General features: G+C 44.9%; 1 protein-coding gene across 16 annotated transcripts in view; it reads left to right on the top strand.

Moving 5' to 3' along the window:
* Positions 1 to 1,319: 1,319 nt before the first annotated feature.
* The window catches only part of LOC102948296 (MLX-interacting protein), a 43,471-nt gene continuing 28,363 nt past the window's right edge, over positions 1,320 to 16,427 (top strand). For 12 of the 16 annotated variants that reach the window (XR_006291540.1, XM_043548667.1, XM_043548671.1 and 9 more), the window contains exon 1: positions 1,388 to 1,910. Coding sequence is in view for 14 of the 16 variants with exons in the window: in XM_043548667.1 (XP_043404602.1) it covers positions 1,594 to 1,910 (317 nt within the window). In the remaining 2 variants the exon portion in view is untranslated. Of the gene's footprint in view, positions 1,911 to 16,427 lie in introns of all 16 variants that reach the window. The other 4 variants (XM_043548673.1, XM_043548674.1, XM_037899365.2 and 1 more) reach the window with 3 other exon arrangements.

A 16,427-nucleotide genomic window follows, 5' to 3' on the forward strand; every position in this document is an offset into this window, starting at 1 on the left:
GGCCAGGGCAGGCTCCCTGCATGCCTGCCCTGGCGCCACACGGCACCACTCCAGGAAGCCGCCAGAACCATGTCCCTGCGCGGCCCCTGGGGGAGGGGGGTGGGCACAGGGTTCTGCACGCTGCCCTTGCCACGCCTCCAGGTACCTTCCCCGAAGCTCCCATTGGCGTGGTTCCCCCTTCCTGGCCAATGGGAGCTGCGGGGGGCGGTGCCTGGAGGCAAGGGCAATGCACAAAGCCCTCTGCCCCACTACAGGAGCCCCGGGGATGTGTTGTTGGCTGCTTCTGAGCGGCCTGCGGCACCACGGCGGGCAATCCTGCAGGCCGACCCAAGCTTGCCAACCCCTGGCATGGACAGAGGGGTGAAGGTGCAGGCTGGAAAGGGCAGTGAAAGTGGGAGACCGGGAGAGGGATGACATTTAAAAAGGAAAATTAAAAAAAAATCATTTTGTTCTAAGCAGGGAAGGGGGCATTAATCTGCCCCTTATAAGAGGTGAATCTGGGCGTGGCTGGGACTCAGCCCTGCTCCCTGTATAGCCATGCAGGGTCTGCCTCCCTGCAGCCCCTCCTGGCTAGTCAAGGCTGTGGCCCCACTGAAAGCACTCAGGTTTTGGGAGGTGGTCCCGAGTGCCTGAACCCCACTAGCAGGCATGTGCAGATGAGCAGAATGTGGGTGGGGAGAAACCGCCAGGCCAAGTGCTCCTGGCCTGGGATTTTGAGAGAGTCAAGTCACTGCCTATTTGGAAGCTAAGGGTCAGATTGGAGGGAGGGGAATAGTGTGTATGTGGGGGGTCTATTCAAGCTCCACCCACAACTCTAAGCTCCACCCAGTATCCCAGTGTAGCTTGGTCCTCAGCAGTGAAATAAATAACACTGTCACTGTCATTAGGTTCCAGAGCTAACGCTCCATGAACTCTGTCCCTCTTAACTCCCTGCACAAAGGGGCCTGACTCAGGGGTTCTGGGTGGTGGAAGCCTCTTCCATCTCCTAAATCCACTAACCCAGCGGCATGGTGCTGAGTGGACCCTATGCCAGGGCCCCTTGCACGGGGCTGTGGGGCGTGGAAAGGGGCTTTGGGCAGACTGGCCCCTCTCCCCAGCTCCACTGCGTCCCACAGCCTGCGGGGCTCAGGCACACAGAACCCCTTCCCTCCGCCTGCGGCCACAAAACTACACCTCCCGCAGCCCGTGCGCGCCGCCCGCCGCCCGCCGCCTGCCAGCACCTCCCACCGGCCGCGGGGCAGCTCGGGAAATGTAGTTCTATTCGACAGCATCTGAGCTCGGGCGCCATGTTGTGTCTGCCCGGACGAGCAATCAGTGCGTGGGAGAGTGTGACGGAACTACAATTCCCATCATGCCCTGCGCAGAGGGGGAGCTGCTGCTCATGCGCACGAGGTTTCTTCCTTGTTGCTATGGGAGCCTGGAGCAGGGGCCTGGCCCAGCTACAGCTTGCGCTCCACCTCCTGCCAGTGACCAATTTTTTGGGAAGGATTAAGCCCCCACCAACAGTCTGGTTGCCTTGGCAACAGGGGCGTGGTGCCTTCGTGATTGTGGCATTGCCAGGTTGTTGCTAGGGGCGTGCCCTGGTTGCCCAGGATGTCGCGACCCCAGGTCATCCACAGTGGCCACTTCATGGTGTCGGAGCCGCATGCTGACCCCGAGCTGGACCCGGGGGGCAGGACTGCGGTGGGGAACATGGCGGAGCGGGTGGGGGCTGTGGAGCTGGGGGCTAGTGGCCGGAGGGAGGGGGCTGGGGCAGGCAAGGGGACCGCAGTGCCCGGGGATGCCTACGACTTTGACACAGTCAACGCCTGCACGTGCCGGACCTACCGCTATGGCCCTCGTAGCAGCAGTGCCCTCAGCATCGACGCCTCTCTCACCAAGCTCTTTGAATGCATGACGCTCGCCTACAGGTGAGAGGGTGGAAAAACGAACCCTGGTGCTAGTGCCCTGGGGTGTGGATCCTGCTCGGGAGGGCTGGGGGTGTGAATCATGGTATTAGTGCCCCGGGGCACAGATCCCACCGTGGGCAGGAGCTGAGAGGGTGAGTTCTCACTGTAGTGCCTTATAGCGTGGATCCTAGTGGGGAGGGGGGGGGGCTGGGAGTATGAATCTCCAGTAGGAGCAGCAAGGTTATTTTACCTCTGTATTTGACATGGGTGTGACCTTCTCGAATCCTGTGTCCAGTTCTGGGGTCCACAATTCAAGAAGGATGTTGATTAATTGGAGACCGTTCAGAGAAGAGTCACGTGTATGATTAAAATATTAGAAAACATGCCATATAGTGAGAGACTCAAGGTGTTCAGTCTGTTTAGCTTAACAAAGAAAAGGTTAATTGGTGAGTTGATTATTGTCTATAAATACCTACATGGGGAACAAATATTTAATAATGGGCTCTTCAATCTAGCAGAGAAAGGTAGAACATGATCTAGTGGCTAGATGTTGAAGCTAGACAAATTCAGACTGGAAATAAGGTCTGAATTTTTGCCTGTGAGAATAATTAACCACTGGAACAATATACCAAGGCTAGTGGTGGATTTTCCATCACTGGCAATTTGTAAATCAAGATTGGATGTTTTTCTAAAAGCTCTGCTCTAGGAGTGATTTTTGGGGCAGTTCTCTGGCCTATATTAAACAGGAGATCAGACTAGAATGATCTGGCCTTGGAATCTATGAATCTATACACAGGAAGCCATTTGTAAGCGTGACACTTCCTCACTGCTCTAACCTTTGCTCTCTTCATCATGCTAGTGCTGTAATTTCCTGCTCCAGGCCTCTGTGGTTTGTATACACTCAATACATCAGCTTTGCATTAGTATCTGCACTGGCTTGCGTATGTGGCAGCACATGGCATTGTACTGAAGAAGGGCTGCCTTTGCTCTGCCATTCTCAGATCAGGGAGTGGGAAAGAGCATCTCTTTCACGGGGCTGTATAGGTGGTTGCACAACGCTTGGATAAGTCAGACAGCATTTGTAGGCCCCTGAGAGGGAAGGAAATCTTTGGTGCAGATGCGAACAGTTCTGTCTGCTAGATTTCTTCAGGACACCCCGTGCTGAGCCTGACTGTACATTTCCACCCTTTCAAAGCTTTTGCTTTAAGTTTAAGCTTAACTCTGAATTTGCTGCAATCGCTATGCTTGGCTTGTGGTTTTTTTGTACTACAATATTCCTTATAGGGTGTTTGTTAAGTTACCACTGGAAACCCTCAACCGTAACAGAGATTTTAGTCAGGAAATTTCCATAATTTTATAAATAAGCCTAAGGTACTCAGTGAGAAGCCAGGGGTGTTAATTTTGAAAATAGCAGTAATTTATAGTTAATTAACAGCCCTGAATCCCTCCTCCATCCTCCAGAGCCCGAAGTATTTGATTTTTGTATACGGTGTCACTGAAAATTTAGAGGACTGTTTAGCTGGATTATTTCAGTTTGCACTGGGAGCATAAGCACAGTTTGGGATCTGAGAGACAGGGAATGACTTTGCGGGTGTTAATTGACTGTGAATTACAGCTAATTGGCCAGTTAGCACCCCCTGTTTCTCCCTCCCACCCCCCAAAACATCTAAAGTATTTGGTCATGCCCTAAGATCCTCTGGATGGGAGGGCTGAAGGGTGGAATATCTCTCTGATCCACTACTTTTTAGCCACCCCACACAGACTCGCTGCCAGTCACATACTTCCCCCCACCCCCTACACAACGTAACCTACTGCCAGTCACATACCACCCCTACACCTCCTCCACAGCCTAACCCAGTGCCAGACAAATAACACCCTGACCCCGTGCACAGCCTAACCCACTGCCAGTCACATACCACCCCCACACACCTCCACAGCCTAACCCACTGCCAGACAAATAACACCCTGACCCCGTGCACAGCCTAACCCCACTGCCAGTCACAGTCCACCTCCATCCCCTACAGAGCCTAATCCGCTGCCAGTCACATACCACCCGCACCCTCCTACACAGGCTAACGCACACTGAGTCACATACCACCCCCCATATCTCTAGATAGCCCAACCCACTGCCAGACACATAGCACCGCATCCCATTACACTGCCTAACCTACTCCCAGTCACATACCACCCCCACTGCCTACACAGCCCAACCCACTACCAGTCACATACCACCCCCACCCCCTACACAGACTAACCCACTGCCAGTCACATACCACCCCCCACACGCTTCCCTAGCCCAACCCACTACCAGTCACATACCACCCCCACCCCCTACACAGACTAACCCACTGCCAGTCACGTACCATCCCCCACACGCTTCCCCAGCCCAACCCACTGCCAGTCACATACCATCCCCCACATGCTTCCCCAGCCCAACCCACTGCCAGTCACATACCACCCCCGCCCGCTAGACAGCCTAACCCACTGCCAGTCACATACCACCCCCACACCCCTCCACAGCCTTACCCACTGCCATTTACTTTCCACCCTCCACATCCTAGCCCACTGCCAGTCATATATCACCCCCTACACAGGCTAACCCCCTGCCAGTCACATACCACGACCAACACTACCACACACAGACAACCTGAAGTCTGCATTCCTGGAGCTGTGAGAGTGTGGAGCTGGCCTGGAGAAGACAGGCTCCATGCCCTGGGAACTCTTACATAGTGCACTGTGGATCTGGTCAAGGGTTTAAGAGGAGGTGGAGGGGTTGGGAGAGAGAAACTTTACTCACCCAGGTCTCCTGCATGAAACTCAGGGAGGTGTCCTGTGGGCCATCTGTTTACTAGCTTCCTGAAGCCAGTAGGAGACCAATGGAGCAATCAGCATGCATGATGCCATTGCCTGAAGTTTTTCTTAACTTCTTGGGGTCCCAGCCACATATCTGTGAGCATCAGTGGCTCCCCTTCCCCACAAACCTCACTAGGGGGCATGGTGCCAGCTTCCTATTTACAGGTATGACAACTTGGAAAACTTCACAATGGAGTTCAGAAGCTTGATGCCTCTCAGTTCGTCTCTACTTGGCTCATGTTACAATCCACTGTGCTGTCCCATCCCCGCCCACTTCCTGGACCAGAGAGAGATCAAATCTAAAGCCATACAAGTGCTTTAAGAACAATCAGATGACTTTGATCAGCCTCTGATTTTCCCAGGCATCCTTTTGCCAGCTGCTTAGTGAATCCACTGCAGTTTGGGTGAGGGGAGCCTCATTTAGCCGGAACCCACTCCCCTAGCAGACTGAGAGCTAAAATTCCACTTACAGGGAATTTCCAGCTTGGGAAAGGAAGGTGGGTGAGGAAAGCTTGTCGGTGCCTGCTGTAGAGCAGGTCCCTGAATCCACCAGCCTCTGGCAACGCCTGCAATACCTTCCAGGCATCGGCAGGCCTCACTCTCTCTGCACAGGTTAGATTCACTGTTCCAAAAAGAATAATACACAGCGGCTTGTCAGATTCAACTCAGGATCTCCACTCTACATAACACACAGCACTTAGATATGGTGAAAACAAGAATAAGCTTATTATCATAGAATATCAGGGTTGGAAGGGACCTCAGGAGGTCATCTAGTCCAACTCCCTGCTCAAAGCAGGATCAATCCCCAATTTTTGTCCCAGAACCCTAAATGGCCCCCTCAAGGATTGAACTCACAACCCTGGGTTTAGCAGGCCAATACTCAAACCACTGGGCTATCCCTCAAAGAACTGAGATTCATGTGACAGAGAGAGAATACTGGAAACAAACCGACTTATAAAACAAAGTCATAACACATTTTCTAGAGACTGATCTTAACTAACAAGGCGTTTCCCTATCTCCTACATGGTCACTTACCCCGGCGTTTTCAGCTAGTTTGGCTGAGACCCTTTCTCATAAAATCAAACTCACTGGTGGCTTGTCCTCACAGGTTGAAGGAATGCCAGGGTGTCTCTCTGTACCCCCAAGTACATCCAATCAGACCTTCAATGCTCATCTGAAGATAGTGTTCCACCCTTGCTGTTCACCTTTTCCTGTTAATTTCCTGCTCAAATCTTCATAAACTATGGATTAGCATTTTGTTCAGATTTTAAGTGGACATTCATTGCCAATGATACAATCCTCAATTTGAAAACGACTAGTCAGGGTGAGATAAGCATCTCTTCCCTCCTGCTTGCCATGAGTATGTGGGTTACCTTTTGGTGAACTGTCTTAAGTCATAGACAACATAATTTTTAGTATATGTACATAGCTCTTCACATATTCTCTGTACATATATCTCACAAATGATTGGCAAGACCACTGTGACACAGGGTTTCATTAGAGACCTTATATGACATTCTTTTGATGAACCCAGGGGATCCCTGTATTCCTGGGTGCCCCTGTGCCCCCGACAGTTGGTATGAAGAAGTCTTTGGGTCACATCTCCCCTCTTTCATTGATCCAGTAGGGTCAGCCAACTGCTGATCCATAGGCATCAGTGCAGAATCCTCTTGCCTGGACAATGTGTCTGCCACTGAATTTTCTCTACCTTTAAAGTAATTTTTATCTCTATACCTTTCGCATCATATAAATGTTGACAGGTTTCCACACACCCCCCTTTTTGCTTTATGACCTACCCCCTAGCTCTCATTTTTGGATGTGTGCATTTTTGGTGTGGTTGGCCATTTTGAAAAAAAGGCTTTAATTTTTTTTTAATTTAATTTGTCCTTAATGCATTAGAACAAGTGAAAATATAGCTTTGATGTCTTTTCCTCATTTTTAGAGGAAAAGATTTTTTTTTTACACATTTAGTGCAATTCTCAATACTATCAAGTAAACAGGTATACAAAGTCTGAATGACAGATAGAGAAGTGTTAACTTGCATTTTGAGAGAAAAATAATTTTAACACCGTATATTTCTAAATAAAGACACTACATAATTTACAAAAATCTTAGTACAGTAATGACAGAATTCTCTCTCTCTCTCTGTATAACAGGCATTTTTAGAGAAAAATATTTTATAAGCAGTTAGTCAATTTTAAATAAAACCTTAAGGTCAAAGGAATAAAGGGAAAGCTTTATATAGAATAATGCATTTTTAGAGAAAAATATGGCTTTATGCATTTATTTTATTTTTAAAAGTCATTAAATAATTTACAAAATCTTAGTAACAACAGAATAAAGAAGTGTGTGTGTATATATAAAAACATGCATTTTTAGAGGAAAATATTCTTTTTATGTTAGTGCATTTCTAAATAAAGTCATTAAATAATTGTACAAAGAGGAATAAAGGAGACGTATTAATACACATAAGCATACATTTTAAAAACAAATAATTGTATGCAGTTAGTACAATTCTAAATAAAGTTGATAAAACAATTGCACAGAAGTCAAAGTATTAGCGATAGAGAGAGAAACTATACCCAGATAGCTTGTTACATACTCCAAGGGACAGACATGAGATAACCAAGAAAGTTTTAAAACAGAATGAAAGGAAAGAAGATAGAGAGAAGCATCTCACCCCACAGACTGTTTCTGTCCAAATGGCACAAAAGTTCGTTGGCTGAGCCAATCAAAAGATATTCTTTAATCACGGGGTGTCTTAAGGAAACATATTGCATAAAATATTAAAATGCATCCCATTTTCCAGAAGCACGCTGAGCACAGCACTTTATAGATTTATCCACTGATATTTAATTGACCCGTATTTTCCTGTCATGGTGAACACAGTACTTTACTGGTTGTAACATATTAAAATGTAAATTAGAGGTAAAATACCAGTCAAAAGAGCATGCGTGTAGATTTCTTTTGTAATTAGCCATAAATTTAGCAATTAGCCTTATTTGGTTTGAACCCTGTACCAGGAATAAAATTTTCTCTTTCTTGGTAATGCCTTTAGCATTTGTCTTTAAAAAATGGAAGACTGAGCCTGTTGACTTAGAGGCCTGTTAAATTTTGTAAACTTTTTGAAGGGCTTATTAATAAATAAATAAAGGGCAAACAACACACAAATACACAGCACCACTCACCCCTCCCTGCCACCTTTCTTCCCAAAAACAATTAAATATACAATGAAGCCAACTTGTGTACGATTTTATAGATAAACTTCTGTAAGCATACTCAAACCAGTTTTATATTTTATAGATAAGTCACCTTCCCACACACATTTTCATACTTGTTTTTTCAGCATTATTTTACACAAAATACACACAGCCTAACGTAAAAGAAATTGAATGGTGTAGAATTGGTTAATGCAGCCCGTGTTGACAAAATGCACAACTAGTTTAAACTATTTTACATAAAAAGATAACTTTTAGTCAAAGATAAGAACGCTATTTCTCCCCCCACCCCAGCACAGAGCACTTACATCTACCCTTCCCTCCTCTTTCTCAAAACAATTAACATAGAATCATAGATTCAAACCAAATTGGAAACTGTTTTATAGATAAACTACCTTAAGCATAATTCTAGTTATGTTTGTTTTATAGATAAGTCACACACATTCATACTTATTTTTCAGCATTGTTTTAGATAACACACAGACAGAGCTAACTAACAGGAAATCTAATGGCATTGACAAAATGAAGAACTAGTTTAAACTGTTTTATGTAAAAAGAGTTGATAACACTTCACTACTTTTTCCACAAACTATGCCTTTTTTGTTGTAACTCTTTCAGAATATATGGTATGGAATGTCGATTAAATAAATTGATTAAACTTGGATTTAATAAGTAAAATAAAAGCAGAAACTGGGTATTAGGGAAAACTATTTTTGTATTTGAGAGGCAGTGGATACAAACAAAATATTCTTAAAATACAATGTATGTGACATGCCTTAGCAGTAAATATTTTGTATTATTAACTCATATGACACATTTAGTAAAACAAACAAAATTAAAAGTCACAAAACACACCCACAGAGTAACCTATGTTAACGGTAACATGACAATACGGAGCATTAGGATAAGAGAGGTGGTCTGGATTTTGAGCGACATTTTAACAAATGTTTGAAATCTTTATTTATTGAAACAATTTTGTATCTGGTTTCAGAGTAGCAGCCGTGTTAGTCTGTATTTGCAAAAAGAAAAGGAGTACTTGTGGCACCTTAGAGACTAACAAATTTATTTGAGTATAAGCTTTCGTGAGCTACAGCTCACTTCATAGGTCACGAAAGCTTATGCTCAAATAATTTTGTATCTGTTCATTGTTAGTTGTTGTGCTTTAGCAAGGGTAAACACGTGTCATGCAGAAACTCTTCCCAACCTCATGAGGCATTATGTTATCCCTTTTTAAAAAATTTCTAATTACTTTTCACAGTCAGAAAGAGTAAATAAATAACACATACAAAAGCCTCAGGAGGAATGAATATCCATACTAGGGCAAAACTGCGAGACTGGTCCTTTCTGACAGAGATGGAAAAACATTAGAACATAATCAATATCCTTGTCTTTACAGCCTTAGTGATATTTTATAGAATTACCTCAAAAGCAGCAAAAACTTTTGTTTGTTAGTACCCCAAGACACACATTGGGGCTCTAAAAGAATTGCAGTACCTAAACATGAAGCATAAAAAGACTGATGGTGAGAGGGAAGCCAATAGCTACACTGTGCAGCCACAGAGGTGCAAACTTCAAGTGTAAACTTTTTTTCTGATTGATAAAAAAGTCCTGTGATATAATCAAAATGCATCAGTGTCTTCACTTTTGTAGCAATTTTTATAGAACTTTCTGCAAAACAAATACTTTTTTCCCCATTTTATTTATCACATTGAAGTAGCTCCAAATAATTAAATTTTCCTGCCCTTACACAAAACTCTGCATTGTATATACTCCTGGGGGAATTTTGTGCCAAAAAGTTAAAAATTATGTGCCAAAAAATTAATTCTGTGCACAATCACTCGTATGTACTTATGTTTTTATGCACAGTATTTTAACATTCAGCATATTTTATTTGTCAAAATAACACAATCTAATCATGCCAGTTTCAATTATTTTGGTAATTTATTTCAAAATACCTGTCAGCAAGTAAGATTCAAGAAATGTTTTTTGACAAATAAATTCCTTACTAGGCATATTAATACAGAACTCTGAGTAATAATTCATTTAAACTACAATACAGAAACATATTTCTCGCAGCCCTCAGAAACAGTGCGAAGGTTTGGGGGAATCAGGGATAATGGAGGAGCTGAGGGAGAGGGAAGTAATTGCTGGGAAGGAGCCTGGGAGTGAACATGAAGGTTGTTGGGTGTGGGTGGGAGAAGTATGGAACAGGTTGTTTTTTTTTTTAGGGGAAAGGATTGTTAGGGAGTTGGGGAGCCTTCCCAGGCAGACCCTGGCTGACCCCTAGCCTCCCCCATTCAGTCAGGCACATCTTCCCCTGTCCCCATGTGGCCCTGCACCTCCACCCTATGCCCCGGTATCCCTGCACCCTCACTCAGTCAGGCATAGCTGCCCCTATCTTCATGTGTTCCTGCACCCCCACTTCCCATTCATCCAGGCATAGATGCTCCTGTCCCCATGTGTCCCTGCTTCCTCCTGTCCCCATGTGGTCCTGCACCTCCTCTCTCATTCAGCTCCTGGCTCAATATTGTCACCCCACTAGCTTCTGTGCCCCTGCCCCAGTCTATTCCCCCACTAGCCCTTCTGCATCCCCATCTGTGTGACCCCCCAGCAGCCCTGTGTGCCCCGTTCGGTCTGTCCCCTCATATCCCGTGCCTCCTCACCTGGCCCTGCGGGCAGAGTGCTGGGAGGAAGGCAGCCTCTGCCCTGTCCCTCTCTGTGGCTGACTGCTCCAGCCTGTGAGTCAGTTGACTTCTCTTCTGGCACCACATCAGCCCCTGGTGGGTGAAGGGTGTAATTACAGCTTTCCTTCACCTCCCCATCAGAATCAATTATTCTGTGGGGAAAAATAATCTGCGGGGACATTAATTCTACTCTTGCGCTTTGCTCTACGAATATGCATAGTGCCTTTAAAACTGTAGCCTCCATCAATCCCACCCCTGTCCCCACCCCACCTCTCAAAAACATTTTGCTTTTGTCTTAATCAAAGAGGAAGAGATATAGTGCAATAGAAATTACAGTGTTTAAAAGCTACACTGTCCCAAACTTTAAACAATGGTATTTGCTTGGGTTTAAAGTTTTGCCTAAATGAAATGCCCAATATATAGAAAACCCCAACAGAACAAAGACATCTCTAAAGGCAGTTTACAAAGATGGGACATAGGCCTATGAATAGGCTCATCACTTGTAAATTGTTAAGAAAGCTCCTGTCAGGGTTCCCTTCCCACTCTGAACTCTGGGGTACAGATGTGGGGACCCACATGAAAGATCCCCTAAGCTTATTTCTACCAGTTTAGGTTAAAAACTTCCCCAAGGCATAAATTCTTCCTTGTCCTTGGAACAGTATTGCTGCCACCACCAAGTGAGTTAGACAAAGATTTAGGAAAAGGACCACTTGGAGTTCCTGTTTCCCCAAAATATCCCCCCAAGCCCCTTTACCCCCTTTCCTGGGGAGGCTTGAGAGTAAACCAGGTGAGCACAGACCAGACCCTTGGGTTTTTAGGACATTAAAAACCCCAATCAGATTCTTAAAAACAGAACTTTTATTATAAAGAAAAAAAAGCAAAAGAAACACCTCTGTAAAATCAGGGTGGAAGATAATTTTACAGGGTAATAAGATTTAAAACACAGAGGATTCCTCTCGAGGCAAAACTTTAAAGTTACAAAAAACAGGAATAAACCTTCCTCTTAGCATAGGGAAAATTCACAAGCTAAAACGAAAGATACTCTAACACATTTCCTTGCTATTACTTACTATTTCTGTAATTTTAGATGTATCATTCAGTAGGAGCTGGACTACTTGCTTGGTCTCTCTCTTTGTCTCTGGAGAGAACAACAGAAACACAAAACAAAAACCTTCCCCAACAGATTTGAAAGTATCTTCTCCCCTTATTGGTCCTTTTGGTCAGGTGCCAACCAGGTTATCTGAGCTTCTTAACCCTTTACAGGTAAAGGAGGGATTTTGTGCTACCCTTAGCTGTATGTTTATGACAGCTCCAGATTCCAGTGTACATATAAAACCTCTCCACTAAGGATTTTTAGGCTTGGTCTGTGCCTAAAATTTAGGTTGATCTAGCTGTATTGCTCAGGAGTGTGAAAAAGTCACGCTCCTGAGGGCTTCTCTGTGTTTAAAATACTGCAGTGGCACAGCTGTTGCGCTTCAATGAAGATGATACCTATACCAACTGGGAGAGGTTCTCCCTGTTGAGGTAGGTACTCTGCCTTTTCAAGAGGCAGTAGCTAGGAATTCTCCTGTTGACCTAGCACTGTCTACACCGGGGATTAGATCAGTTTAACTTCATTACTCAGGGATGTGTATTTTTCACACTCCTGAGCGACATAGTTATACCAATAATATTTATTATTATCACAGGTTCTTCCCTTCAGGCAGCTACACAGCCAATTGTTTTTGAGTATGGGATTCATGAGACACACAACAGATATAGATAAATGCTTTATTTAACATCCAAATAAGTCCATTCATTAATATAACCAAACAACATGAACCTCCAAACAGAGAGATAGCTTTTAGGATTATGAACAAACTCATATTCCTAAAATGGAGGAAAACAAAGATCGAAGGAATCATCGAGCACATCAGAGAACAGATCCTGTTTCAGTTGACATCGTTTTGGGAAGCCCATCTACCCAAGGGCTTAGGGATCGAGTAGTCAATAGGCAGACCGTGAGCCAAATCTGGACTGCCAGACATTTATGAACGGACCCCAAAATATTTGTGTTTACTTATTATCATCACTATTGTTATTATTTTTTATTATTTTCTCTGGAGGTTGCATCCTGACTATATCTTGACCAAGAAATTTGGACCTTGACAAAAAAATAATTGACTACTGCTGGCTTAGGGTAAATCTTTAGATCTTTATACCCTTAAGTTATATAACCCACATGGATCTATGGCCATATGTGACCCTTTCCATGACCATAATAAACTTAATCCTGCCTTTTGTCCAGGTGTGGTGGTCTAGGTGACCATAATTAGGTTTCTGATGACTGACCCATTTTGCCGCTTAACATCATTATAATATAACTTTTAAGCAATATAGCAAACATTCAGGACAAGGTTGTAGGTCAACAATCTGTACATGCGTTTCATCATGATATTGTTAACCACTGTGACACCAGCTTTTATTTGAGACCTCACATGACATTCTTTGGTGAATCAGAACGCACATACCAGACAAAGGAGATTCTTGTAACACCTGTGTACTCCCTTTGTGCCCCATGCCAGTTGGCATGAAGAGATTCATGGCTCACACCTCTCCTCTTACATTGATGCAGTAGGTTGGTTGGTTCAGAAGCCTCTTGTCTGGACAAATGAGTCTGCCACTATATTATCACTATTTATTACCCCACATCTATATTAAGACTGGACTTGTCTTTTAGACTGGGGTATAGGCCAGGCAATGATGGATTCCACTTCCAAGGGATCTGGTGAAATTTGACCCTCCTACCCAATGCCCCAAATGAGGGACTTTGACTGTTCGTATTTTGCATTTTGAAACTTTCACAGTGAGACGTGCATTTCTGAGTTTCGTTAGCATGATTCCCAAGTGGTTTTTATGATCTGACACTCTTTCAGACTGCTCCCTGTGCTCCTCTCTCTTCCTTGTTCTTCTGCATTGCGAATCCTTCCCTCCACTCTTTTTGCCCTCTGCTGGGATCTAGCAAATGTGTTCTTCCTTGGAGGTTTGCCAGGTGTTTAGCACTGATAGCCCCTCTCTCTGCGAGGGCTGTGCAGTGCCAGGTGCTTGGAGAACTGATCAAACTGGGATTCAAAATATAGTTTCTAATGCTTTCTCATGTTCTGCTGCTGCAGTAAAAACGCCTGTCTCGCAATCTCATAGAGTCATAGACTTTAAGGTCAGAAGGGGCCATTATGATCATCTAGTCTGACCTCCTGTACAACGCAGGCCACAGAATTTCACCCACCCACTCCTGTAATAAACCCCAAACCTATGTCTGAGCTATTGAAGTCCTCAAATCATGGTTTAAAGACTTCAAGGTGCGGAGAATCCTCCAGTAAGTGACCCATGCCCCACGCTGCAGAGGAAGGCAAAGAAACCCCAGAGCCTCTGCCAATCTGCCCTGGAGGAGAATTCCTTCCCGACACCAAATATGGCAATCAGCTAAACCCTGAGCATGTGGGCTAGACTCACCAGCCAGACACCCAGGAAAGAATTCTCTGTAGTAACTCAGATCCCACCCCATCTAACATCCCATCATAGACCATTGGGCATATTTATCGCTAATAGTCAAAGATCAATTAATTGCCAAAAATTAAGCTATCCTATCATACCATCCCCTCCATAAACTTATCAAGCTTAGTTTTGAAGCCAGATATGTCTTTTGCCCCCTCTGCTCCCCTTGGAAGGCTGGTTTCAGAGTAGCAGCCATGTTAGTCTGTATTCACAAAAAGAAAAGGAGTATTTGTGGCTTAGAGACTAACAAATTTATTTGAGCATAAACTTTCGTGAGCTATAGCTCACTTCATCCGATGCATTCAGTGGAAAATACAGTGGGGAGATTTATATACATAGAGAACATGAAACAGTGGGTGTTACCATACACACTGTAACCATAGTGATCACTTAAGGTGAGCTATTACCAGCAGGAGAGCAGGGGGGAAAAAACCTTTTGTAGTGATAGGGGGCCATTTCCAGCAGTTGACAAGAACATCTGAGGAACAGTGGGGGGTGGGGGTGGGGTGGATAAACATGGGGAAATAGTTTTACTTTGTGTAGTGACCCATCCACTCCCAGTCTCTATTCAAGCCTAAGTTAATTGTATTCAGTTTGCAAATTAATTCCAATTCAGCAGTCTCTCGTTGGAGTCTGTTTTTGAAGTTTTTTTGTTGAAGTATTGCCACTTTTAGGTCTGTAATCGAGTGACCAGAGAGACTGAAGTGTTCTCCGACTGGTTTTTGAATGTTATAATTCTTGACGTTTGATTTGTGTCCATTTATTCTTTTACGTAGAGACTGTCTGGTTTGGCCAATGTACATGGCAGAGGGGCACTGCTGGCCCATGATGGCATATATCACATTGGTAGATGCGCAGGTGAACGAGCCTCTGATAGTGTGGCTGATGTGATTAGGCCCTATGATGGTGTCCCCTGAATAGATATGTGGACACAGTTGGCAACGGGCTTTGTTGCAAGGATAGGTTCCTGGGTTAGTGGTTCTGTTGTGTGGTTGCTTCAGGTTGGGGGGCTGTCTGTAAGCAAGGACTGGCCTGTCTCCCAAGATCTGTGAGAGTGATGGGTCGTCCTTCAGGATACGTTGTAGATCCTTGATGATGCGTTGGAGAGGTTTTAGTTGGGGGCTGAAGGTGATGGCTAGTGGCGTTCTGTTATTTGCTTTGTTGGGCCTGTCCTGTAGTAGGTGACTTCTGGGTACTCTTCTGGCTCTGTCAATCTGTTTCTTCACTTCAGCAGGTGGGTACTGTAGTTGTAAGAATGCTTGATAGAGATCTTGTAGGTGTTTGTCTCTGTCTGAGGGGTTGGAGCAAATGTGGTTGTATTGTAGAGCTTGGCTGTAGACAATGGATCGTGTGGTGTGATCTGGATGAAAGCTGGAGGCATGTAGGTAGGAATAGCGGTCAGTAGGTTTCCGGTATAGGAAACTTCACTCCTCTGTTGGTTAGAAACCTTCATCTAATTTCAAGTCTAAACTTCCTGATGGCCAGTTTATATCCATTTGTTCTTGTGTCCACATTGGTACCTCACTGACATACTCAAGTACTTGCTGAATTAAAAATCCTGGATTTGTCACTGAGCTCCATCAAAGTTTGCTGCCACCTTGAACCACATGACACTGGGGAGGAGATGGGGGTTGCCCCAGTCCACCAGGAGGGAGCATCAAGCAGCACTGGAAGGGGAGTGGGGACTGGCACGTTTGGGCCATGGATGTGGAATTCATTATTTCAGGACATAAACCCTTTCTAGCTTCAATTTTGTGGTGCTCATGCCATTTTGAGCATGTCAGGAATAAAGCCAAGCAGGCAGAGAACTAAGGATGCTGGCCAGGAATGGACACATCTGTCCTCCCGCAGAACATTGTCTGCCTAACATGGCAGTACCCAGCCAGTACCTGGATAGGAGTTGTTTACATCCCCCTATAGAGCCGGAACCTAGACAGATTATTGTAACACAGCATATAACCCTTAATGGTTGAGGCCCGTTCCGCATTGTCAAGCTGGATCTCAGGGGCTGTCTCCAGCACTGGCTTTCCTTAGGTCTTTTTTTCAGCGCTTGGTATGCCAAAGAGATCTTGGCTGTCTGGGGGAATCTCCTGAGGGTCCGTGATAGACAGGGTGCCTCTTGATGGCATGGGCAAACAATCCAGCATACAGGGGTTCCTCAGTGGGCACCCTGGCAAAAATACAGTCCAGCTCCTCACAGTGAGTACATGTCCTGGAGGGTCTTGGTTTTGCAATTCTGACGGAGCTCC

The sequence above is a fragment of the Chelonia mydas genome, chromosome 6 (assembly GCF_015237465.2).
Source record: "Chelonia mydas isolate rCheMyd1 chromosome 6, rCheMyd1.pri.v2, whole genome shotgun sequence".
NCBI lineage: Eukaryota > Metazoa > Chordata > Testudines > Cheloniidae > Chelonia > Chelonia mydas.